At 38.7% G+C, this 27007-nt stretch overlaps 1 protein-coding gene across 1 annotated transcript; it reads right to left on the bottom strand.

Annotated features, from left to right (window-relative positions):
• Positions 1–317: 317 nt before the first annotated feature.
• BORA (BORA aurora kinase A activator) lies at positions 318–26963 on the bottom strand. Its single transcript, XM_065901639.1, has 12 exons — positions 26837–26963; positions 25374–25541; positions 23517–23623; positions 21352–21397; positions 18029–18110; positions 11091–11156; positions 10492–10548; positions 9854–10080; positions 8815–8947; positions 5989–6596; positions 1876–2007; positions 318–632 (listed from the first exon to the last, which is right to left on the bottom strand). Exons 2-12 carry the CDS (start codon positions 25524–25526, stop codon positions 567–569), a joined length of 1677 nt encoding a protein of 558 aa, XP_065757711.1. The 5' UTR covers positions 25527–25541; positions 26837–26963; the 3' UTR covers positions 318–566.
• Between the last annotated feature and the right edge of the window lie 44 nt (positions 26964–27007).

Here is a 27007-nt window from a genome sequence, read left to right as displayed (position 1 = left end):
TGAGTATACATTCTCCAGAGATAAAGAATATTTCCCTCTAAAATTATATACCCATTCTACTGTGAACATGAATACAAAGTTTGTAAATTCCCTTCTTAATCAGATTTATTCCTTTCACAAAGGTTACAAATTTGAATTCATCTGCATATTCACATACTTTTATGTAAAATAAAACGTAGCACCTTCACAGTTCCACACCTTCCCAGACTAATGCTAAGTCAGTACTGTCAGTAAGGCTCCCTAAGCAGCAGTTCACCGACCCTACAGGACTGAAGCAAAGTTATCACTCAAGTTTTTATTAAATACATCACTCAACGTCAATATAAAAATATTTATTGATAAAAAATCGAACCTGTACTGAAGTAACTTGTTGAAAGTTCCAGGAGCTTTTCTGTTGTTTCTGTGTCACTGAATTAAGCCCTTGATTTTTCACATTAAGGAGGGAAAGAAAAAAGCTCAGCATATTAGTTGAAGCAGTTTTTTCCCCAATTATGATCACATTGATCCCATGCATAAAAAATATAATTAGCTGTCCAGTGATAGTCTTTGGTTCTGAGAGAGGTATCCTAAGGACTGCTGCATTGAGGCAGGTTTGAAGTTTTCATCCAACACCTTTGCATTGAGTGATCTTGCTGTGAAAAAAGAAATACCTTAATTTCAGTTTAAACAGGACCATTCAAGGATACAACAATTATATGAACTGTCTTTAAAACCTAGATGCAAATTTCCTCTAGATTATCCCTCTAGATAGTGAAGAGACATTTTGTTACAAATCAATGTTCTGTATCATGGAAGTACTTCCTGTATCTTAATGCTTGCATTTAAATGGACAACTACTATCCCCCATACCACATGACAAAATGGAGGAAAGGTAAAACAGTGTGGCCTGCATATTAAATTGGCATATAAAAATCAGATTCTCCTGATTAGTGCCTAAAGTAATAATGGAATTCTTCAAATATGAATACAGTTGTCCCTCAATATGGACAGGGAATTGGTTCTAGGACCCCCCCAAGGATACCCCAATCTGTGGATAGTCAAGTTCCTTATATGAAATGGCTTAGTACTGATATTTACCTATGCACATCCTCTCATATATTTTAAATTATCTCTAATCTACTTATAATACCTAATACAGTATAAATACTATGTAAATAGTGGCAAATACAATATAAGTTCCATGTAAATAGCTGGCACATGGCAAATTCAAGTTTTGCTTTTGGAACTTTCTGGAGTTTTTTTCCCTTGAATATTTTTTATCTGAGGTTGGCTGCATTAATGGATGTGGAACTGGCAGATATATGGAGGGTCTCCTGTATATAGTCATAGCTGTCCTCCCTGGAGGTTCAGTGAATGTCAACGTCAACAGTGTACTTTTGTATAAATACAAGGCTTTTTAGATTCATGTATCTTACCTCTGAAGGCTCGGGTTTTAAGAGTCCTTACCTTTGCCTGTTCTTAACTGATGTGTAATCTCTCAATTGTACTATTTCCCTCTCTAATAATCAAAACTCTTTATGTTTAGCTTTGAGACAATATCAGGCAAAAAGGTCCACCTCCCTCCTATTTGACACCCTCTCCTCCTGTTGCCCTGTTGCTTAAAGGAACTGATTTCAGCTCAACTTCCAAAGTAGCATTACCTCCCCCACCCCACCAACCCCAACATCTTCTTATGCTCCCTCATAGCAGAAGAGTTAGGAAAATGAAGTGGTCTGAAGCACTTTCTCCTGCTGTTAAATGAAGACCGGATGAGGCATAAAAATGATACTGGAGTTTTAAGCAAAATGGGGAAAAGAAACAGGCTGATAATAGTCACATTTAGTAAAATACTTATAAACTACAACCATTTCAAACTTGCTGTATTTTTTTCCATACCTTTGTATTAAAAACTCGAGATTTATTCTCGACTTCCAAGGTTTGTGCATCACTTTCTTTGTAGTAACTTTCTGCTCCAACGGTATCCATAATATTGCTTCCACAATTCTGTGTATTATAGCCACTATCCATCTGCCAGGAATGAGGAAAGAGAAAAACCACCACAGATAACACTGCAAACTAATTCACTTAACCACAAAATTTATTTTCAGAAACTTTTATGTTTAAGTAAATTTATTTTAGACTATTTATATAAAATATTATATATATGATATGGCTTATATAATTAAATATAAAGACCATTTAAAAACATTAAAATCACTTTATATATATCATTCACAACTGAATACTACAAGTAATATTTACTATTGATTATATTGAATTTTAAAAGCAATATATAAACATAAAAGGTAGTTCTACATAGAACTGTTTGTTCTTCAAAGTAGTTACTACAATTCCTTCTAATAAAATACATCTTGTAATTTTCTTTAAATCAGTGAACAAGGCACCAAGAACATACTTTTCTGTTACTTTGTGCTCACACCCGGTGGATGAAAATAAAAATTACAATCAACTTCTTGCACTTTATTTACTAAGCTTGTCTCTAAAGGTTTACTTGCATCTCTAAATAAAATTTACCTAAAAGGCATGCTGCCTTTAAGAGGATTCAAAACAACACACATTTTTAAAAGATGTCCTATACTCTACCCTATTGTTGAAATAAAAAATCTTACCTTCATAATAATACCATGTACATATAATAGCTCTAAATGTTAGCTCAACTTTTCATTTTAATTAAAATTGTAGCATTCTACAACACACTGTTACAGCCCAAAAGAGCAAAAGAAAAAGGGATTCTAGCAAACTTCAATTTTGGTACAAATAGGACAAATATTTATTTTGTGAGGGTCTAAAAAAGTGCCAGGCCCTATATGGTACTCAGTGTGATATCATTCTCATTTTCTCCTTGTGATACCCTAGTCACTGCACAGATGAGCAGACTGAGGCTCAGGAAGGATACTTTCACAGTGTGGAATGAGGTGAGGAAGAGCTGAGGCCCCCCTGCCTCTGTCCACTCACTGCACTTAACCACACAATGCTGAGCCCCAAACAACACAACCCACAAGGCAGTCATCTTGCACTTAACCCCCTGATATGCCATCTATGATCAGCTAAGAGAAAACTACATTTGCCCCCATCACCAACATCAGAATGGCCCAAAGTCCATTCTATCATCTCTTAAGAAAAATGTCTCCAGTTTTCAGGGATGGATGCATGTTCACCCCTGGGAGTCACATTCCATCTGAACAAAACCCTTGTGATGTAGGGAGGACGGTATGCAGGGCATCTGTCCCACTCTCTAGGAAGGAAAGGATCACAGGTGCCCAAAGGTAACCTGGTGGCTGACCCCCTCCCTCGCCCCCTGCCAGCGCCCACCCAACCACTACTAATATCAGCGCATGCTGTGTGCCAACCAGACGACACAGGTCATCTCGCCACTCCCCACAGGCCGCAGGGGAGGCAACACGGTATTTCACGCTCTGGAAAGCCAATGTGACCGAAACAGAGAAGAAAGGGAAACCAAGCTGGAGGGTAAAGCCAAGGCCAGACCACGCAACGCTTTGCCAGCCATGCTACAGATTTCTGAACTAATACCAAGGGCAAAACAAGCAACAATAACAAAAAAAGCTTAGAAATTCAAGATGCAGAAATAAAAACTCAATAGAAGGGTTATTATATAAAGTTGAGCAAATTTCCCCAACATTAGAACAAAAGGGAGTTAAAAAACAGAAAAGATTTGTTTAAATTAGAGAATCAACCGAACTTCTGAAAAGAACAGTGAAAATCAAAGATGATATTCAAGAAAAGATCCAAGAAGTGAAGGGCAAGAGTTTACAGATCATAAGGAACTGAGTGCCCAGTACGACTGAGGCAAAGGGACCCACACCAAATAATCACTGAAATGTCAGGACCCTTTACTCCAGAGAGGGATAAAGTGAGACCAGTGCAAAAAGATGAAGCATTAAAATGGTTTCAGATCTTTCACCAGCAGCATTGAAAATAGAATCAATGAAACAACGCCGTCAAAGTCTGAAGGGCAATTATTTCCAAATTCTCAAATGTGACAGAATAAAGATGTATCAGCAGAAGTGCAGTATCTTGAAAAATGGACTTTTCCTCAGAAAGCTACTGGAAAATGTGTTCCAGTCAAGTGAGAAGCAAGCCTGGAAAGAGAAGAACGGGGCACAGAACATGGGAGAGGTTGAGGAAATTCTCAGGATGAAGGGATACTCCAGGAATACAGCTGTGTACCATGCCTGGAGGCCAACCTGTCACAATAAAGCAAGTCAAAAGGCCCTGAGAAACATGGCCATTTTTGAATATCAGGAGCTACCTCTGTGGTTGGAAGTAAAGGGTGTATGAAAATATTTTTAAACTACGAAATTTTCTGCTAAAGCCCAAAAGGTAAAACTGACACTGACTGGTAGATACCAAGACTGAAAGAACTATGCTCTAGCTTGCTAAGGAAGGAGACTTGTAAATGCAGAGAGAAGTCCTCTAAGACAGGCTGGGACATCCCTGCAGGTACTCAGGGAGACAGTGGATGGCAATTTAGCAGTAAGACAGGCTCCCAATGGGTGGTTGGACTGGATGATTAATTTGTATGTCCATGAAAAGTATTTTCTAGTGCTTCTATAAGAGTTCTGAAAGAAAGGAAGAAAAAAAGAGCAAAAAATTAACGATACTTTTAAGACTAAGTTTGACCTGATATGCTTCTTTATTTAGGAATCAGATTTAGAAGTTGGAATGTGTAAAGGTGATTCTAGTGTATTTTTCTGAGCAACAATCCTAGAAGTTAGGATAGACAATATAGGCATTAAATATGAGCAAAAGAGTATATGTAATTTGGAGTCATTTAAAAATCCCTCCATGAGTTTTAAACTTTGTCATGTCAAAACTGACAGCACTATAGCATTATAGAGTTCTGAGGATTAGATGGATTAGTATAAAGAGGTTGGGAGAGTGTCTGGCACAGTGGAAGACAGTAAGTATTAACTATTACTACAAATCAGTATTAACTTAAAGAACATGGACTCTAAAGCCAGACTGCCAGAATTTGAATCTCGGCTTGAGCACTTACTAGCTACAAAGGCAATTTACTGATCCTCTCTGACCCTCAGTTTCCTCATCTGTAAAATGGGGACAACAGTACATCTATTTCATAGGATTATTGTGAAGATTAAACAAAGTAACACATGTCAAGTACTTGAAATAATGGCTGGTATATTTTAAGAGCTAAGTAACTGTTAGACATTGTTACTATGAAATGGGAGGTAGAATTGCCTTTCTGACTATTTTAAAGTTCTTTCAAAACTCCCAACTCAAAGAATATGGCAATTAATGAAACAAATGTCTTTTTGAAAGGAAGTTCCTAGCTGTAAACTGTTTGTCGAATGAATCATGCCTTCCTGATATTTGATACAAAATTGGAACTGTATGATTAAATGAAAAATGGTGGTTATAAATCACATTTTTTAAAAGTACAAAAAAAAAGAAACATAAAATTATTCTCAACTATGTCTTCTCCCTAAATCATATAAAAGAAAAACCAAAACTATTTTATTTTTAGAATACAAAGCTACACCACAAACTGAATTCCTTTGGAACTAGCTTCACAGGAAAGAAAGGTGAACCCTGAGAAGCTGCCAGACACTAGCAGTTTGTAAAAACAGAGCAGCTTGATTTCTTTTCTGCTCTCTTTTCCTACTCCAAAGAATTATCAGTAAATATGATTATTAAATATGCATCACCAGGCCAAAGAAAACAACCCTCTTGATATCATCTAGTGCTGACAAAAAAATAATATATAATGCTGTATGTAGGTTTCACATTTAACCTATTTCTCTCTTTTTTTGGCCATGACCCAGGACATGTCTGATCTTAGTTGCTGGCCAGGGATCACACCCACGCCACCTACAGTGGAAGCCAGGAGTCTTAATCACGGGAAGGCTAGGTCCCAAACCCATCTGCTTTCTTACTATCTTATAAAGGAAAGGCTAGCGAACACCAAGGGAGCAAGGAAAAGGACTCCAGGACAGTCGAACACCTTACCTGCATGTTACTGCTTTCACAGGGAAGGACACTGCTTTCTGCGAGAGGCGACAAGCACATATGGGAGTTCTCAATACTGAATGCCATCCCGCTCACGGAATCCGCCGCGGGTGAACTCCCGTTATGAACCGGCTCCTTGCTCCAGGTGGTCTCATCCGCTATCTCGATGGGATCGACCATATCCACAGTGTTGTTCTCCTTCTCACTCTCCACATCCTGCAGCAGTTCCAGTTCTTTCTCCGAAGCCCCGGCCTGGCTCTGGGTGATGGCCATGGCGGTCACCACCACGCGCGCGCCGCGCGAGCTGTCGCCGCCCAACGGCGGCAGGGGGGCTCCGGCCAGGCCCGAGGCGGGGGAGGAGGCGTCTGCGCAAGGAGCCGCTGCCTGGTCTTCTTCATCCTCGCCAGGAGCCTCGAGAGTGAAAGGGACCCGAATCAGGGAGGGCCGATACTGAGCACCCCCTCTGCACATCTCCAGCCTCATAGGAGACCAGTTTTTAATCGGTGAGCAGCCATCGATGTAAGGACTTCTGATATATGGATTGGTAATCCCATTACAATTGGTTCCAGATGAAGCATCAGGAGAATGAAAAGCAAACTTCCTTTGTTCTAAAAGATGGGGGGAGAAGATGGGGAAGGAAAAATCACCTCGTGAGGAATGGAAAAGCCATTGCTAAATGGCCATCATCACAGTCCATGACAGCAAAACCGGACGTCTCTAACAGTGGTGGTGTTTCCTGAAGTGAAATTTTGGTGTCAAAAATAACAGCACAAACAAATGTGTATCCACAGGCAGGGTGAGGCTCTTCAAAAATAATTCCTCTGGCGTTTTCCCTTTTGTAGTTAAACAAAACGTTTTATTCCCTGAAAATCATTTCCTCACAAACATATTGTTACAGCAATGCTGTTCAAATCCAAGATATAGAACAAACCAGCTGACAGCTGCAAAATAACCTGGTAAATGAAATACGTAAGAATCTGTTTCTCTACCCACGCTCGCGTGCTAAGTTGGTTGAGTGCTAAGTCACTTCAGTCGTGTCGACTCTGTGCAACTCTATGGACGGTAGCCCGCCAGGCAAGAATACTGGAGGGGGTTGCCATGCCCTCCACCAGGGGATCTTCCCAACCCAGGGACTGAACCTGTGTCTCTTATGTCTCCGCATTGGCAGGTGGGTTCTTTACCACTAGCGCCACCTGGGAAGCCCCAGGTGGGCACTGTAAGCAACATGAAAAGGCAAACAAAAGACTGCCAAACAATGTCTGCAAAAATAAAGAGCTTAACGATGGTAAACGAAATTATAAAAATGCCTTAAAAGTTAACAGTTTTTTACAACACTTCATTAGCTTAATAAAAACAAAAGTTTTAAAAATGGGCAAAGCACATAAACAATCCTCCCAATAGTAAATGAACTCATGAAGTGTTTGGCCACACAAATAACAGAGAGTAGGGAAATTAAAGCAATGAGTGGCCATTTGTTGAACAAAAGTGCTGATGTCTGAACTAATAATTCCTTCACCTTCCCAAACAAATGACCAATAAACATTTGGAAAGAATTCCACATTGTAATAAATTAAAGATGCAGAAATTAAAGCAGTAAAAGACCTTTTTGTAATGCACCAAATCAACAAATATCATAAAGAATCAAACAATCAAAAAACATCAAAAAGAACACTGGGAAGAGCAGTGTTGCTAGATGAGGGAAAAATAACTTCCTCACACACCACTGATGAAAACTTCAACTGGTGCAACTTCTCAGGAAGAAAATTTGACAAAATTCCTCGAGAGCTTAAAAATAGTCATCCCTGCTCACCAAATAATTCTACTTCTGAGATTTTAACCTAAAGAAATAAATATATACAATACAACGTATATACAAGGAAAAATTAGAAATAATCTAAATGTTTGCCAATGAGTAAAAACAAAGGTACATCCATGAAATGAAATATCATACAGTGATTCAAAATCATGGTTTCAAACAATAATAAATGACTTGGATGACTTATGAATACTTAAAATGCTTTGTGAAAACAGCAGAATATAGAACTATGTGAGTGTGCTCATATATGAGTGGAGATATACATACACATATACCCATGTACATATATAAGGGGGAGACTAACAAAAATAGTTTTCAGTTTTCTAACTGTATTTACCATGAATAGATGTTTATAAATTGTGATTGATTTTCAACAAGTGCTGTAATTTTTTTAGAAGAAACTGATATAGTATAAAGAGAAATATGTAAATCCCCTCACACTATATTCACCTAAAAACCTTATGCAAACAAATACACTTTTACAAAATACAAATATCTGATTGTATGTGTGTGCCAAGTCACTTGAGTTGTGTCCAACTCTTTGCGACCCTATGGACTGTAGCTCGCTAGGCTCCTCTGTCCTTCAATCTTTTATGTCTCCTGCATTGGCAGATGGGTTCTTTACCACCAGGGCCACCTGAGAAGCCCGAATATCTGATTATCAAAGTCTGAATTACACAGTGAAAGGCATTCCAAAACCAACTTATCTTTACAACTGCCATCTTTCTTTGCTTCTGCTTATACGATATTTGATATAAATAGTGCTAGTCAAATTACCTGTATCTGACATGAGAGCAAAACCTTGCTGAGAATTTCAGTCTTTGAAAGTAAACTGTTCCTTTTGTTAAAAAACAACAACAACAACAACAACAACAACTGAGGTTTCTAAATTTCAAAAGGGTTAGTAGTCATTTAGAAATCTATAGTTAGAACAAGCTAAAAAAAGCCTCTGTAATAATAAACACTGATAATATAATAATTTTAATTGGGCATTTTATTACAAGACATACCTGAGAGTGGTGTCTTTCCTATTTGAATCGCAACTGGTGAGAAAGTGGGTGAAGAAATTGGTGAAGGATTGGTGATGCTTCCCAAACTGTATCTTTTTGCACTATCCTGAATAGGGCTAGAAGAAAACTGTCCCTGTGATAAAGTTAAATAAAAAAAATTATAGGGTTCTCCTGCTTAGCTCTGTTACACTAAGTGCTACTTCTCTTTATTTTCAAAACACATTTATAAGCTGAGTTGTATAATTTTGGTTAGTCATCAGAGAGCCAGATGCCACCTTTGCTTTGTGGCCAAAGGCAAGACACCAAAAGGCAGACCCATAGACACAGAAAATAAGCTTATGGTTACCAAAGGGGAAGGCGGGGAGGGAAAAACAAGGAGTTTGGGATGAACACATACACACTACTATATACAAAATAGTTAATCAACAAGGACCTACTGTATAGCACAGGGAACTATACTCCATATTTCATAATAACCTACATGGGAAAAGAATCTGAAAAAAATAGATACATATGTATGTATAACTGAATCTCTTTGCAGTACACTTGAAACTAACACAACAATGTAATTCAACTATAAGAAGAAGAAAAAAGGTTAAAAAAAAGAAAAAAAGACACCAAAAGGCAAGGCATCTTGTGAGGATAGTTAAGAAGACTGTTCCAAAATTTTGAAACAGAATATACTAGACAGATAAAATATAAATACACCATATTTACACAAACCATTATACTAAGTAGCAGTTTATGAAAAAAATTAAGTTACTCCACTACTACCAATCTAGTTGTGTTATGCTGAAAATCTTCCATAATTCAGTAAATAACTTACACTGAAGTTTCCTGAGACTCATTTACCTCTAAATATACAGTTGGAGAGTGACCAAAACCATTCCTATACCTAACGACAAAATGTGAACTGGGCTAACCCACATGAGATAGAAAAGCCAACAGACAATGAATCATTCCTCTTGAGAGCAACAGGAACTTCTAGGTCCAAGATGCCTACAGCCAACCAACCAGACACTGTTAGTCCACTTCTTACCGAACTCGGGGTCTGCACAGGGCTCCTACACTGCACAGGAGATAACTCTATTGAACAAAAAACCTCAAGTGACGCCTGGGCACCACTATGAGGACTTCTGGGAGAAGCTGGAGGTAAGGAGTCAGAGATACTTCCGTTGCCATCTAAAAAGAGCTTTCTTCTGAGGGATGAAGAACTGAGGTTTCCAGGAGACTGATCTGCAAATTCATCAGGTCTAAAATAGTCACCTACATTTAATATTAACAGAATAAAAGGCAGAGCTAGTCATTCGGAAGAGCAGTTATATTTTAGTTGTCTGATTTTTTTTTAAAAACAGTTTGTATTATGTTTGAATTTTTTTTCAAAAAGAGGGCAAAAGTTTAACTGCATAGGTGCTGTTTGAAATCCTTTTTTGTGTGTTTTCTTATTAGTATGGGTAGTATCAATAAGATGTGTCCGTGAATAGTTTATGTCTATAGTTAAGTTCATTATGACAAAAAGGCTAATTCAGGCCTTAGTAAAGAAAAATAAGAAATTCCAGGATGGCTTCCCCACCTCTTTAAAAAGAGGTATTGCCATAGATTCCCATTTACAAAAAAGCATTAAAAGAAAATCTTTAAGTTATTAAAGCTTTAAACAAATACAAATACAATACTTACCTAATATCTTTTCTAAATTAAAATCCACAGGAAGGGACAGCAATGTCTGGCAAGCAACTGGAAGCAAGCAGATAAATGAATACAAACACGGTTAAATCAAGGCAAGCAGTTCAGTACGGGCTTCCCAATCAACTGTCTCCCCAAGATGATCCAGCCAAACTCGGTCATTTCCTTTATGCATCCCATTCCATACCATCTTCCCATAGACAGGTTCCCTTACTTTCTAACGCTGATGTAAACCCATCAATGGTAAAGGTTAACTCCTGGTTGTGCTGTTGGCACGTGAATTAAAAAAGCGGCCAGCTTAAATTTGGGGACAGATTTCCCAATATTAACAAAGTTTCAAAACAATGCCTTCTAAAACCAAAAATCAATCTACAGGCTTTGCATCACAACATAACACACTATTGCCGTTTCTCAAACATGGCCAGATAGATCTCTTAATATTCTGTTTCTCAAGGTCAGTTTTCATAAAGCTTGCTTATAAAAAGCAAACAATTTCAATTCCAGAGTAAAACGTTATCACATGAACTGAATTTAATATTAAATGTTGCATTAGTATAGAACATATTTCTTTTCCAGTTTATATTCATACTCACCATTGCTTTTCTCAGAATGGATGGTCAGCTTTCTTCCAACCGGAGATTCATTATTTGTGTTGATACCTATAAAACATTCTAAGTGAAAAATCTTAAATTTTCTCTTCATTTACTTTAGGGTTACTTTCTCCAGAACAAAAAAATAAAGTGTGGGAGCTTTTATTTTATATTTAAAAAATAAATGCCTGCATATGAAAATATATAATTTGACAAGCTTCTGTTAAATTTAATTTCCAATTTGGGGGAGTGCTACAGAAAGAACCTAGGACTGGAGTGCTAGAACTGGAAAAGGTCAGTTTTCATTCCAATCCCAAAGAAAGGCAATGCCAAAGAATGCTCAAACTACTGCACAATTGCACTCATCTCACACGCTAGTAAAGTAATGCTTAACATTCTCCAAGCCAGGCTTCAGCAATGTGTGAACCATGAACTTTCAGATGTTCAATCTGGTTTTAGAAAAGGCAGAGGAAACAGAGATAAAATTGACAACACCCGCTGGATCACTGAAAAAGCAAGAGAGTTCCAGAAAAACATCTATTTCTGCTTTATTGACTATGCCAAAGCCTTTGACTGTGTGGATCACAATAAACTGTGGAAAATTCTGAAAGAGATGGGAATACCAGACCACCTGACCTGCCTCTTGAGAAACCTGTATGCAGGTCAGGAAGCAACAGTTAGAACTGGACATGGAACAACAGACCGGTTCCAAATAAGAAAAGGAGTACGTCAAGGCTGTATATTGTCACCCGGCTTATTTAACTTATACGCAGAGTACATGATGAGAAATGCTGGGCTGGAGGAAGCACAAGCTGGAATCAAGATTGCCTAGATACCTCAGATATGCAGATGACACCACCCTTATGGCAGAAAATGAAGAACTAAAGAGCCTCTTGATGAAAGTGAAACAGGAGAGTGAAAAAGATGGCTTAAAGCTCAACATTCAGAAAACTAAGATCATGGCATCCAGTCTCATCACTTCATGGCAAATAGATGGGGAAACAGTGGCTGACTTTATTTTTCTGGGCTCCAAAATCACTGCAGATGGTGATTGCAGCCAAGAAATTAAAAGACGCTTACTCCTTGGAAGGAAAGTTATGACCAACATAAACAGCATATTAAAAAGCAGAGACATTACTTTGCCAACAAAGGTCCGTCTAGTCAAGGCTATGGTTTTCCCAGTGGTCATGTATGGATGTGAGAGTTGGACTGTGAAGAAAGCTGAGCACTGAAGAATTGATGCTTTTGAACTGTGGTGTTGGAGAAGACTCTTGAGAGTCCCTTGGACTGCAAGGTGATCCAACCAGTTCATCCTAAAGGAGATCAGTCCTGGGTGTTCATTGGAAGGATTGATGTTGAAGCTGAAACTCCAATACTTTGAACACCTGATGAGAAGAGCTGCCTTATTTGAAAAGACCCTGATGCTGGGAGGGATTGGGGGCAGGAGGAGAAGGGGACGACAGAGGATGAAATGGTTGGATGGCATCACCGACTTGATGAACATGGGTTTGGGTGGACTCCAGGAGTTGGTGATGGACAGAGAGGCCTGGTGTGCTGCAGTTCATGGGGTCACAAAGAGTTGGACACAACTGAATGACTGAACTGAACTGAGGATAAGAATACTAGAGTTGTTTGCCATTTCATTCCCCAGGGGATCTTCCCAACCCAGGGATTGAACCCAGGTCTCCTGCACTGCAGGCAGATTCTTTACCATCTGAGCCACTAGGGAATCCCCACAAGGCTCAAACTCAAGGATTACCAGAGCAAGTAAGGAGGCACCAAAAGATCCTTTTTAAGGCGAGCAGGGTTGGTCTCTATGTCAACCTTCAAAGGTTGGGGACACATGCTAGCTAATGTCAATGTCCTCAAGCAGACCCTCCATGGCTAGATGCTTTTTCAAAATAGGCATGGACAGGACATTCCTGGTGAGCCAGTGGTTAAGAATCTGCCTGCCAAGGTAGGGAATACCAATTCAATTTCTGGGCCAGGATGATCCCACACACTGTGGGGCAACCAAGCCCGTGCACAACTACTGAGCCTGTGCTCTAGAGCCTGCGAGCCTACAAGCCTACTTGAGCCTACAAGCCTCTAAGCCTAGAGCCTGTGCTTAGAGAAGCCACCGCAATGAGAAGCCCTCACTCTGCAACTGGAGAATAGCCCCTGCTCGCTGCAACCAGAGAAAGTCCACACACAGCAACAAAGACCCAGGGCTGCCATAAATAAATGTTTGTTTAAATGGGTATACATTATTGGAATTAAAATGCCAGGTCATTTTGACAGAAACTGCAATTTGATCAGCAAAACTGCACTCAGTTCTTTTCCTCCCCTCAAGACAGGAGTCAAAATGGGTGCACATAATTTTTTTTAAAAAAAATATAAAGGTAATGACTAGTATTAAGCTTCTTAAATTGAAAGATCACCAAGTAGTAAATAAATGGGTGAATGAGTGAGTGGGTGGATAATTTAAAGTCTCTCATTAAATGTCTACTATCAGAATGGGTAAAAAATAAAATAAATAAAATGCCTTCTTTGCTGTAGGCAGTGTGAGCTTCTATAAGGCAAATGTAATAAACGTGCTTTGCTGCAAAAACCCTATAACATCCTTGGTCTTTAGGCTCGAGTTCAAACACCTTCAGGAGCTTCCCTGGTAGCTCAGAGGGTAAAGAAACTGCCTGCAATGTGGAAGACGCAGGTTCAATCCTTGGATTGGGAAGGTCTCTTGGAGAAGGGAATGGCTACCTACTCCAGTATTCTTGCCTAGAAAATCCCATGGACAGAGGAGCTTGGCAGGCTACCATCCACAGCTCTCAGAGAAGAGTCGGACACGAGTGACTAACACTTTCATACTTTTTCACCAAACATCTTAATAGTGTAAATAAAGCCCTTCCAAACCTAGCACTTTTCCTCCAACCAGACATTATTTGAGTAACATAAAAAACAAACAGGCTCTCTTTCTTACTTCTAGGTATTTCTAAAACTCTTTCCTGACTGTTCTTCCCAATTCCCTGACTCTGGCATTATCACAACACTGTTCAACTGTATAGCAATTGTCTCACATTTTTCCTCTAAAAGAACTCCATAACTTTAAGACCACAATCAAATGAGGAAACATAGATGGATTCAATTACAGCAAAATAAAAATTCCTACCCAACCAAAGACATCAAAACAAAAGTAACACATGTGATAGATGACATGTGAAATGCTTAGAACCAATGTAACTACCAATGTAACTACACAAAGTATCTTAGCAATTAAAAGGAAAAAGAAAAAGGCAACTCCAATAAGAATGATTTATAAATAGGCATTTTACAAAAGGATATAAAAAAGCTGTGAGCATATGAGAAATGAAAATTAAAACCACCACTGAGAATGTCAAACAAACCACTGTTGTTAAGTCATGTCTCTTCTGTTGCACCGTGGACTGTAGTCTGCCAGGCTCCTCTGTCCATGCCATTTTCAAGCAAGAATCCTGGAGTGGGTTGCCATTTCCTTCTCTAGCAACCCAGGGATCAAACACATCTCCTGGGTCTTATGCATTGGCAGGTGGATTCTTTACCACTGAGCTACCAGGGAAGCCCCAACATATTAGAACAGCACAAATCTGAAAGCCAAGTGTTGGCAGGGTTATAGAGACACAGGAATCCTAAACACTGCAGGTAGGCACGCGGGGTGTGTGGTCATTCTGGAGAGTACTCTAGCTCTGCACAATCAAGTCAGATAAACACATTGTCTTTAGCTCAGCAATTCTCAGCCTGTGTATACTTTTCTAAGAAATTCTCATTTAAGTCCATAAATAAAACACAACAAGTACACTCATTGAAGCACCCTGCTACATAAATCCCACTCCAGTACTCTTGCCTGGAAAATCCCATGGATGGAGGAGACTCGTAGGCTGCAGTTCATGGGGTCGCAAAGAGTCGGACACGACTGAGCGAGTTCACTTTCACTTTTCACTTTCATGCATTGGAGAAGGAAATGGCAACCCGCTCCAGTGTTCTTGCCTGGAGAATCCCAAGGGCGGCGGAGCCTGGTGGGCTGCCATCTATGGGGTCGCCCAGAGTCGGACACGACTGAAGTGACTTAGCAGCAGCAGCAGCAGCTACATAAATATTGGTAATAGTAAAAGTTGACAGCATAAAGCCCACGTGTACAAACAAAATCATTTTCCCCTGTAACTCACAACTTCCTTTATTATTCTTTAGGTAAATAACACAGCACTTACCATGTGCTAAGTATGTGGTCTTGGAGGTATCATCTCATTTAATCATCCCAACAACCATCATTTCACAGGTAATGAGAGTGAGGCACAGAAAAGCTAAGTAACTCACGTGAAGTCACACAGCTACTAAACTATACTGCTATACAGCACGGCTCAAACTCAGACAGTATTACTCCCAGATAAAGGGTCAGCCAATGATTGCCCATGGGCCAAATCTGTCTTGTTGCCTTTTTTCGTAAATAAAGTTTTACTGGAACACATCCACACTCATTCATTATGTATCATCAGTGATTTCATGGTACAATAGAGTTGAGTGGCTGCAATAGAAACAGGATGGTCTGCAAAGCCTAAAATATTTAATAATTGATAATTTACAGATAGAGGTTGCCATCCTCTATTCTAAGGTCACATTTTCCAGGAGAGTTTTTTCTGTGATGATGGAGAAAGTTCTGTATCTGGGGCCAACATGGTCGCCACTAGGTGTGGCTACTGGGCACCTGAAATGTGAATGTATGACCAGGAAACCAAACTTCAAATTTTAGTTTATTCAAATTTAAATAGCTACATGTAGCTAATAGCTACTATATGTCAAGAACTATGAAGGGTCTGACAAGTTAGCATGTCAACGTTCCATGGACACTGGCTGAAGACATAAGGCTTTGGGTCAAAGACAAAGAACTTCATTATTCTCAGCACAGCAGGCAGCATGAGCTTCATGTTCACATCAGTTCTCTTTGACCATCAATCCTAAGGAAGTGATACGAAACAGCCCTGGCGGATGCAGCACACACAGATGGTCCATATCTCCACCAAGGAACCCTGAGCTTAGGAAATCCCATTCTTATAAGCTGCAACCCAACCTGCTCCAGAGGGAGATAGTACCACTGTTATATTAGACATCAACACAAACCTACCTTTTGCTCCAGAAGGAGGCTCTATCTCTGTTCTCCAAGGATGTTCACAATACAAACATCCTTGAAAAGATAGTTTGGAACAAAACCTGTCCGTGCCACCCTTCATGACACGTATAGAAATGAGAGACCCACAGAGAACTAAACTGTCTTCCAACACCATCCTGGACAGCACAGCTCCCCTGATCAGCCACAACACTCTGTCATGGGCTTGATGAGCATACCAGAGAGGCTATATGTGGTATTTCTAGCATCTTTCTGATTCACATCACTTTAAAACAGGATACTTTAAGTGTAAAATAATGTTTAAAAATAAGATCACATAAGAAGGTTGATTCACCTGTTCGAAAATCCAACATTAAAAAATTGCGGGCAGGGAACCTAGTATCTATGAAGATGTTACCTTGGATACAGAATTTCAGAGCTGGGAGCGATGCTAACATATAACCATCTTGTTTAACTCCTTGATTTTAGAAATAAAAAACTGAGGAGAAGGTAATGGCACCCCACTCCAGTACTCTCGCCTGGAAAATCCCATGGATGGAGGAGCGTGGTGGGCTGCAGTCCATGGGGTTGCTAGGAGTCGGACACGACTGAGCGATTTCACTTTCACTTTTCACTTTCATGCATTGGAGAAGGAAATGGCAACCCACTCCAGTGTTCTTGCCTGGAGAATCCCAGGGACAGGGGAGCCTGGTGGGCTGCCATCTGCGGGGTCGCACAGAGTCGGACACGAATGAAGTGACTTAGCAGCAGCAGCGGCAGCAGCAAAGGTGCTGAAAAAGTTGATCAAGATCACTCCTTCTGGTTTATAATACAGAAGGTCTACAGCCCAGGTCTCCACTGGCTATCGCACGCCACCTTTAGTTTGTAATGAATCTGAACTGAGTATTGAATCTGAACTGAGAAATGCTTGGCTTTAAAGTCAGGTTCTGACACCCTATTTCTGTAACCCTGGACAGGTGCTCTAACCTTTTGAAAACTAGGTTTTCTCACTTACAAAATGAGGTCAATAACAGCACCTATTTCATACAAGCTGTTGCAAGAATATTGAAAGCACTGAATACTGGGTCCATGAAAAGTGATCGACCCATCTTTCCAATACTGTTGTGTTTTGATAGAGAACAGGACAAATATTCCCTCTTATACTGAATTCTATTAATGTGTGCTATTCTGAAAAGGAGCAATTCCACTGAAATGAGGGATGTGTATATAAAAGCAGTATTTGGACACTGCTCACAACTCAGAGGACAGTGAGAGCAAATATAAGCTAACCATTTCCTGAAGGTAGAAAAACATTTGAAAGATTGTTGGCTTGACCTTCAATTTCCTTATTAACTTTGCAGATAACTGGCTGTATTACACCACCCCAGAGGTCATATAAATGCCCATTCCTCCTCTACTACTATAAGAAACCAGCAAACTAGCAAAAAACAAAGCAATTTAAGGATTTCATTTAAAAAACTAACCTTCAAAATCACTGCAAAAATCATTAACAACTCAGATCTATATCCAATACTATTTCTGCATCTATGGGTCTCTATAACCATCATTATAACTTGATATTCACAACGATCATGAAGAAAAAATTAAATTCAGAAGAGAATGGCTAAAAAAAAAGAATTTTGTAAATTTTAGTTAAGTTTTGAATCCTTACTTTTAAATAGTTAAACCTGGCATCCCAGAAATTTAATTTTATAGCAAGCTTCTCACCAAAGCAGATAAACTGATATTTCACTATATATGTTGTTTTATATTCACTGCTTTCTATTTTTATGATTTTTAATCATACAATCTTTAATACACTCACATTTACTGGCATGATACTCTGAAAGCTGCTTCCCTTCATGATCAGTCCAAGGAGAGGGTACGATGACATCCTTAGTGAAAAACTAGAATTAAAAGTCCTTCAATTAGGCATATGAAATAGGAAAAGGTAGCTGTGCGAAATAACCATCAAACATGCTACATACTGACTTTATAGTTATATTTTAAAATTTAATACTTAAAGCCCAAGTGAGCAAAGGTGAAATTGAAGAAATTTAAAGAAAATATAAAGAGAAAGTTTAAAGCTTCAAATCAACCACTTACATTTGAAATTTGCAAATTAAGCTAAGGGTATTATTCATAAAGAAAATCTCTTTCATTTCTCCCCCAATTTTTTTGGAGGGAAGTATGAGGTTGACCAAAGGGAGGATAAAGAGGGAAGGAATAAAGGAGAGGATAAAGAGGGAAGGAATAAAGGAAGACAGATGTATATGTGTAAACCAAGAGGAGGTGTGCTGGAGCTACCTTGCCCTGACCCTCAAAATTTTCAGGAATACTTCAGATCAGTTGTCAAACAAAGCCAACACTAAAATTATGTAAACTTAAATAAATTCTATTAAAAAATAAAATAAAAACTGAAATCATCGCTGGCTAATTCTTTTACTACATGTAACAATATCTATGCTCCTGAGATTATTTACAGAGAGTACCCTACAAACGAATGAGTTCTGTTTCAAGAGCAAGTTTGCAGGTCCAATTTGCTCATAAGTCCAACAATGTTAGCCTAGGTACCCAACTAACACAGTCATCTATATAATATTATGTTATCATAGATTTATAATACTTTTCACACAAATAACAGAAAAAGCAAATAAGAAAACATTTGAATCTTACAGTATAGTACCTTGCAAAGTACAATAGTACAGCTCCTGGCATACAGGAGCTGACATCAGTGAAAAGGCAAGAAGAGCTGCTGAACGGAGGAGGGAGAGGAGGTGGGAGATGCGGAGCTGAAGGATCGTCAGCAACAGGAGACGGAGGGCACGCTGCGGTTTCACTCATGCCTGACGTTGATGGCACGGGTTCTGGTTTGCAACTTGAAGGTTCGAAAGTAGGGGACTTACTGTATGTCTTTTTTATTTGTGTGGTAGAATGCCTGCATATAATGGTGTACCAGATACATTTCCTTTCCCATTCAGCGATGTCATCATCACTAAATTGAAATTGGCCATGGCTGGAGTATTTGTGCTATGGACAGCAGATCACTAAAACTCATACATCCCCCCCAGTCAGAGGGCCAGGTGTTATATATCTATCAGCACACCACTGGGAGTGCACTCTAAAAAGTGGAGACAGAGCATTTGGATAAAAGCTGTATTACTGTATTAGGCTTAATTCACTTTATATCGGAATGAAAGAGGAAAGACGTTTAGACAAACGCTCTAATACAGTGAGTAATACAGTATTTTGCCCTCCCATCTCTATGCTTTGAAGGTAACACACAACATTTTCTTTATATTTTGCTACACTTATGACAAAAAACTAATTTCCTGACTAAACTACCTAGGAATACATAAAGAAAAGACAAAAAAATGAAGGTAGGGAGCAGACATACAGACAGTTCCCAGACAAAAAAAGGAATATAAAAGACCCACAAACTCATGAAGCAAACCATAAGTTCACTCAAAATGAAAGAGATGGAAATCCAATAACAAGATAAAAATTTGAAAGTAGTAAGAATAGCATTATAAGCAGTTTGCTAACAGCCAGTATTACAGACAAGAGAATATAGGAAGCATCGTAACATGGCCAGGAGAACAAATTGGTACAACCTTTAGGGAAGGCAATATGGTAAAATATACCAAAATTGAAAACACAAACCCTCTGATTTGGCAAGTCCATAAAGATATAAGTGTGTTCATTGCAGAAAAACACTGAACACAACCTACACATCTGTCAACAGGGGCTGGATTTGATGATGATACATTCATATAATGGAATACTACGCTATTTACTAAAAATTGCTATGTGCTGATAATCAAAAATAAAACCTAATTGATTAAGCAGAAAAAGAAGGAGGCATAAGAGTATCAGAATGATGATCCTATTTATGTGCAAATATTTAAAGAACATGAGCTATTATATACACAAAATGAATCTGAGAGTATACTTAAGAAATATTATAGCAATTACTTTCAAGGAGTAAGACAGGGAATGAGAGGCTCTTTGTTTTCATTTTATGTGTTTTTCTTTGCAGTTTGGATTTTTCTGTTTTCACTATGTGCATGTATTTACTGTATTTCACATATATAAACATGAATTTAATTTGCTACTGATACATTAACTTCTGCTACATTAGCCATACTCTTCACTCTGAATTAATTTTCTTAAGTTTTTTCTTAAATTTCCCTTTAAAATTAAGTTGAGAATTTGAAATAGGAAGCATATTTTCCCAAAATGTTGGGAAATGGGGAAGAGTCTGAAAATATTCAACTAGGGAGGAATCAGGTGACTGGATTAGAATGAAAATGCTGAAGTTATTAGATAGATTAACAAGTAGGTAATATTTAGCAGGAGTAAAGTTTATGAAACTGTTTCCTAAGAAACAGGCTATATCTGAAATGTGGGGGCTCACTGAATCTCTGAACATACCGTAGCTCAAGTCTTTTGGGGTGTAAAAGAACCAAGCATAGCTAGCAAATAGAAGAGGTCAGAGGAAGACTAGTAAGGGGAAAAAGGAAGGACAAAAAACCGCTGCCATGGCCTGAACACTTTCTGAAAAATAACTAAGACGGACAACCTTTACATTCTAAAGAATTTTAGCAAAAAAGGAAAGCAAAAAGTGAAACGCTTAGTTTATTAGCTTTATAAAAAAACAAAAAACCCTACCTTTGTGATATACTTTTTCTATTTAGCAGTATACTGTATTTCATGAAATATATTCAATGTCTTAAAAATCTAAAGAATTAACAAGAACAAAAGATAAAACCATTCCTGAGGCCAGGCTAGATTTTCAAGGCTTGAAAATACCCAGCTTTCTCTACTCCAACTTGAAACAATGGTTCGTGTTCATCAAAGGCACAAGAAGACAAACTATGCTAGGTCCTGGGAAGGAAAAGATGAATTTTGACCGGAAAAGAATTCAGTCTTGGGGGAGAAAAGCATTAAACCGATTATTACAATGAAAGGCGCTGGATCAGCTCAAAAACACTAGTCTTAGGGGAGCTCCGAGGGCTCCTGGGAACGGACAGGCTTGGGGAAGTTGAGACAGGAAAGGATGTGAAGGAACTCTTTCTCTCTTAGAGGTGCTGTGCATGCAGAATTGATGCTTAACTGGCTTCACCATCAGTAATCGCGTCAAGTTACCTCTTCAATGGCTTTTTGTCTTTTGTCTTCCACATCTTTATCTATTCTATGCAGAGATAGAAAAATAACCATACCATTACTTCAGCAGACTGAACATTTAAAATAATAACCTTTCAAAGAAATAGTTTTCTTCCATGTTAGAAACTGGCAAATGTTAAGCTCATTTTAAAAGAAAAATTGGGATCTTATCACATTTTGTAAATGACAGTATTTGGAGAGCCAGCCTTGTGCTATTAGGCTTACCTGCCCCCCCTTTTCCATTCACAGTTTGAATGGAATATTTTCTAGTAAAAGGCTTACATGGATACAATTTTTAAATTACTATTAACAATAGAAATAAAGTAATTTGAATAAACTGTGCCCTTTAGTCACAATTTAAGAAGTATGTCATTCCACAGAAATCTAAAAACTGTTCAAATTCCTTTTCTTCTATTATAGCAAGCTTATCATAGCTGTAATTCTGGAATCAATTCTTACTTTTGACATAAATGAAAAAAAGACTATCATCCTTACAGTTCTAAATAAACAGGCAAAATTATTAATTATGAGATTAAATATCAACACTGTAAAATTTGAAATGTAAAACTTTGTCCAAATGAATTCTTTTTTCCCACTTTGATAGAATATGCAATTATAGCACCACAAATTTATTACTTATAAGATTTAATATTGTCAGGTCTCAAGGACAAGGCATATACTTGCCAAGGACTCAGCAGTTAGCCTTGAAGGACCACTTCCCTAATCTTTCCCCAGAGAGAGTATTTGCTACCATGAATAACTCCATAAGACACCTTTTTCTGTCCAAATTTTTTTTTACCTAATTTGTACCTTAACAAAGCTTATAATAATGTACATGTATTAAAAATTAAAATCAAGTGGATTTATAAATAAAGGAATTGTGAGAAAAAAGACTAAGTTAGAATCCACATATCTCCATTTGAACAGCCATTACGAGACTTTTAACTCAGGGCTCTTCCTTTTATCGTGGACATCACAGAGATCTCAGTGCATAAAAACAGCGTACAATATTAGTAAGCTCTGATCTAGCAATACTTAATTCAGAAACCTACTGCTGCTTCATCAGAGGACTTCAACAACCTGGGATATTCAGGTGATGGCTAGAAGCTGTGAAAAGCATTTTGGCCAAATATTGTACTTAGATGACGGAAGGGTCTGAGAAGTCACACAGGGCAGGGCGTCCTCACCGTACACCACAGAACACCAGCATAAGGCACACACTGTTCACTAGGACTGGTGTGCCCTGAATGGACCCTTGGTGAGCGAGGCAGGGAAGGGATTCTGGGACTGTTCACCTCCAATGTGGACAGACTCATTTGTTTACACCAGGATATCTTGCAGCTCTCATTTTTAGAGAACTTGCAGTTCTCATATATAGCATGGCATGAAAAAGGTGGGAAGCTCTGAAATAGGGAACTTGGGTTAATGAGGAAGAGGCACTGGAAGCCTATGCTTATTTCTAAGAATGAATCAACATCTTTTAAGGGTATACTCACTATCCCCGGTAGAAACCATAACCATTTACTGAATTACATGAGTTAAATTAAAATCAGGGTCTTGTCCCCTCTTCTATGTTAAAGATCTATTTACTGAAATACACCAAGTCTTTTCATAAACCTGCTCAGATGACACCTCGTTTACTAGCATACAAATGTTGTTTCACAACTTGTTGAGTCTAAAGGGCAGGAATAACCTCCTGTACTGCTTTGGGTTCCCCTACAGCGCTCAATAAATTTCTCTTGGCTGTTCATGTTTCAACGTACTGAAGAGAGGAGGCAAAATAAGACATATGGTTTGCGTAACACAAAAAATTCATCTCATTTGTGACACATTTGCTTTTTGATATACTTTTCACTTTTCCTATCAAAGGTATCATCCAGCGTTAAGTAAAATCCATTTACACTCTATCCCCATTCTAGCCCCTTTCTTGAGCACTTTGGATGAGGATTAATTACAAGGGGATCGTCATCAAGCTACCAAGTCAAGAGAAGAAGGGGTACAACAGCCAGATGAATATTTGCAAGAGCACCTCAACATGTGTACATCTTTGGGTGATCAAATTCTAAAATTAAAGGGAAAAGAATTATTCATCACCTTGGACTGATAAGACATGTTATTACACTTAGGAGCAAGAAAGGAAAACTTACCGAGAGCGACTTAGGTATAAAGCTTGACGATGAACGTCCTCTGGGTCTATCTCTACAGGATTTATTACAGCTAGTTGATCAATAGACCATCTAAATTCCCCTGGAGTCTTAACAAAAGAAAGTGATCTTATGAGCAAAAGCATATAACAGTGCATCAAAATGCTAACTTCAAATGTCAGCATCAAAAACAATGTGAACGGTTATAATATAAAAATATCTTACAGATATTTGACTTTACCACTAAATTAAAAGGCAAATGGTAAGCAGATCACACTAAATCAACTGACTTGACATTCCATCTGGGTGACTGCTGAAATTACATAATAATAGAAAAATCGCATCATATTAAAGATACAGAAATTCCACAAATAACTCTCATCAGTGATGCAACACACCCAAATAAAACTAAAAATCCCTTAGAGCTATCAAAAGCCTTTATTTTCACTAGGAATGAATTGAAATTATACAAAATCCTAACTACAAAAAGCTCATATTTGCAAAAGCTCATAAAATATGCAATAAATAATTATGAGTGGTAACCAGTGCTGCTTTTCTGTATTCAACTATCCAATAAACCAAGAGTTTATTTTTGTAATTCTACAATTAGAATTTGTAAACCAAATTCTAATTTGTAAATTTGGAATATATTTTTGAAAAATCAGACTTAAAAATCCAAGATGTCCGTCATGCACTCTTGCTTTGAGGATTAAGTTGCAGTCATTTTGTTATTTTTATTAAAATTAACTAAAATTGAATACCATTCAATTTAAAATCATGAGGTCACATAATGATTCAATATAAAGTGTATAACTGTAAAACTTTCCTCTAGTGCGTAACTAACTTCACGTAGATACGCAGGTATAGCTAGCATCAAAAGGACACAGTTTGCAGTTTTCTAGATAATTTGCTAAGTCAGAAGATCAGACTTCAAAAGAACTTCTCCATTGTAGTCAAAAACAGTAAAAAGAAGCTAAAGAGAGGAAGCCTTCCCTAATCTATTAAAGACACTATTCCCCTCCATATCAGCCTTCTGTTATAGCACATAACATACTCTCTTGAGGTTGCCAGTCTAGTCTTGCCTATCTAATTAGAGTACAGGTTGACTTCTTTTCAAACAATCTGCAAGCTAAGAATGGGTGACAAAAATCCAAAATAATATTAGCATTTCACATGTGAAGATTATAAATGAAATTCAAATTTCAGTGTCCATAAATAAAGCTTTACTGCAACACAGCCACATTTACTGTTAACATACTACCAATGGCTGCTTCTATAATATAAGGCAGAGGTGAGTAATTGTAACAGCAACCAGATGATCTGCAAAGCCTAAAATATTTACTCTCTGGCCCTTAACAGAAAAAGTTTGCTGACCCCTGATACAGAGTACAAGCTCTCTGAGAATTACTGTTTTATGACTTGTTCAAGATGTAACCTCTGTAGTCAAGAACTGTACCTGACACATAGCATTCAAACAAAATTTGCTGAATACCTGAAAATAATTAGACGAAACAGTTTCTTCTCTATTATGGTATTAGTCCTTAGACCATCAACATAAGTGGCACTATGGCTGTGAGAAACATGCTAACTAATGAATAAAAAAGAAATGCTAACTAAAAAAAAGCAAGTTGAAAGCTAAGAATGGGTGGCAAAAATCCAAAAGAATATCAGTATAGCTAGTATATATTAGTATAGCTAGTATATACAATATTAGTATAACTAGCTAAGTCATTCTTAGCCCAGTCACTACATTATAATAGCCAATAACCATTAGAATTAAAAAGTGCACTCCAGTTTACCACTTGTAAAGAAAGATTGACATTTAAAGTTATTTAGAAAAAGTAGTCGAAACTAACTTACTGGTAATTTTGTCGATTTAAAAACAGAAGGACTGGAGACAGTTTGTTCATGGAGATTAGAATAATCACCAGGACTTTCAAAAGGATTTAAAACAGGAATCCTTCCTGGAGTTTCAGGTGTTATTTGCATTTTTGATTCTTTGACATCTCCCATAGCACAGAGGAAAAACTACAAAGAAATCATAAGCATATGTAATAAAAGTACAAAGTTCCACAGACATTCATTTTGACAACTAAAATGTATTCAACAAAGGTTGTTGTTTAGTCTTCAAGTGGAGTCCTGACTTTTTTGCGACCCCATGGAGTACAGCCCACCAGGCTCCTCTGTTCATGGGATTTCCCAGGCAAAAATGCTGGAGTGGGTTGCCACTTCCTTCTCCAGGGAATCTCCCCCATCTAGGGATCTCCCCCATCTAGGAATCGAATGCGCGACTCCTGTCTTTGGTAGGCGGATTCTTTACTGCTGAATCACCAGGGAAGCCCCATTACCAAACATACATGTCACAAAAAGAATTAACTCAAAACCTAAGCTCCTTGGGGCTGTTTTGTAGTTTACACAAGTGTGATGCTCTAAATAATCTTGAAAGCTAGAAGGGTAAAGTATTAGTGACAGAATTTTGCAGGAGAATTAACAAGCTCAGAGAAGTCAACTGGTTTGTAAGTAGCACTCGAACCGAATGTGAACGAGTTGAGGTCCCCCTTCGGGACAACTAAACGTTTTAATAGGCACAAAAGCTTTTCCTGCTAAAGTACAGTAGACCTACAGCTTTTTATTCATTATCTCAAGTCTGTAAACAAACACTTTGTACATAATTCCAACAGCCCAACAATTACCCAACAAACTGCAGTTACTAAACAGTTATTTACAGCATCACCAACTCAATGGACAGGAGTTTGAGTAAACCCCAGAGATGATGAAAGACAGGGAAGCCTGACGTGCTGCAATCCGCGGGGTTCCCAAAGGATCGGACAAGTCTGAGCGACTGAACAGCAGCAGCAGCAAATAAGAGACGAGGAAATCTCTGGTCTCTTTGTGCATAGGTGCCTGTCTTGCACTTTAGCCCCCACGAGAAAAGAAATGGCTGATTAGGGGTATGAAATTAACCGCTTTGGGTTGCTTCTTCTCAAACACCCTTAGCCAAAGGCTAAGACCCCCACCCTCCCACGATGGAAGCGAGACTACATTATTTCCCGTTGGGGGGGGGGGTACAACTAGAGAAAAGAACCCACTCCACGGAAGGCTGTGTGTAGCTAGCCTCCTCGGGTGACGGGCAAAGGAGGACACTGACGCCGGTGTCATTCCCATCCCTACTCGATCACTCTTTCCTGGGCCCCCCTCTTCCGCACCCACTCCCCGGCAGCTCTCATTCATCCCGAGGCGAGCGTGCAGCTGGTCCAGAGCAGGGCAAAGGGAGTTCTGCAACTGGAGACAGGAGGAAAGGCCAGGAGCCACAAAGAACATACCTAGTTGTGTGTATAAAAAGGAAGCCCCCCCTAAAGCGGCTCCAGGGCGCTCCCGACGGTGCCGGGTAAGCTCCCACGACAGGCACAGACTCTTTAACTCCCCGCTTCCGCGCTGCCTCAGGCCAACCAGGGCACGGGCCTTGGACGCGACTGGCCAATCGCGTCGTACCG

Source organism: Muntiacus reevesi, chromosome 11 (genome assembly GCF_963930625.1).
Source record: "Muntiacus reevesi chromosome 11, mMunRee1.1, whole genome shotgun sequence".
Taxonomy (NCBI): Eukaryota; Metazoa; Chordata; class Mammalia; order Artiodactyla; family Cervidae; genus Muntiacus; species Muntiacus reevesi.
The sequence above is the reverse complement of the archived record's forward strand: the minus strand, read 5'-3'. Positions and strand labels throughout refer to the sequence as shown.

Coding starts and splice junctions, on each gene's coding strand:
- BORA (XM_065901639.1), bottom strand. CDS start 25,526: ATGGGAGATGTCAAAGAATCAAAAATGCAAATAACACCTGAAACTCCA. Junction 18,111..21,351: donor GACAAAAAGCCATTGAAGAG/GTAACTTGACGC, acceptor TTTTAATTCTAG/TTTTTCACTAAGGATGTCAT. Junction 2,008..5,988: donor GTGAAAGCAGTAACATGCAG/GTAAGGTGTTCG, acceptor CATTCCTGGCAG/ATGGATAGTGGCTATAATAC.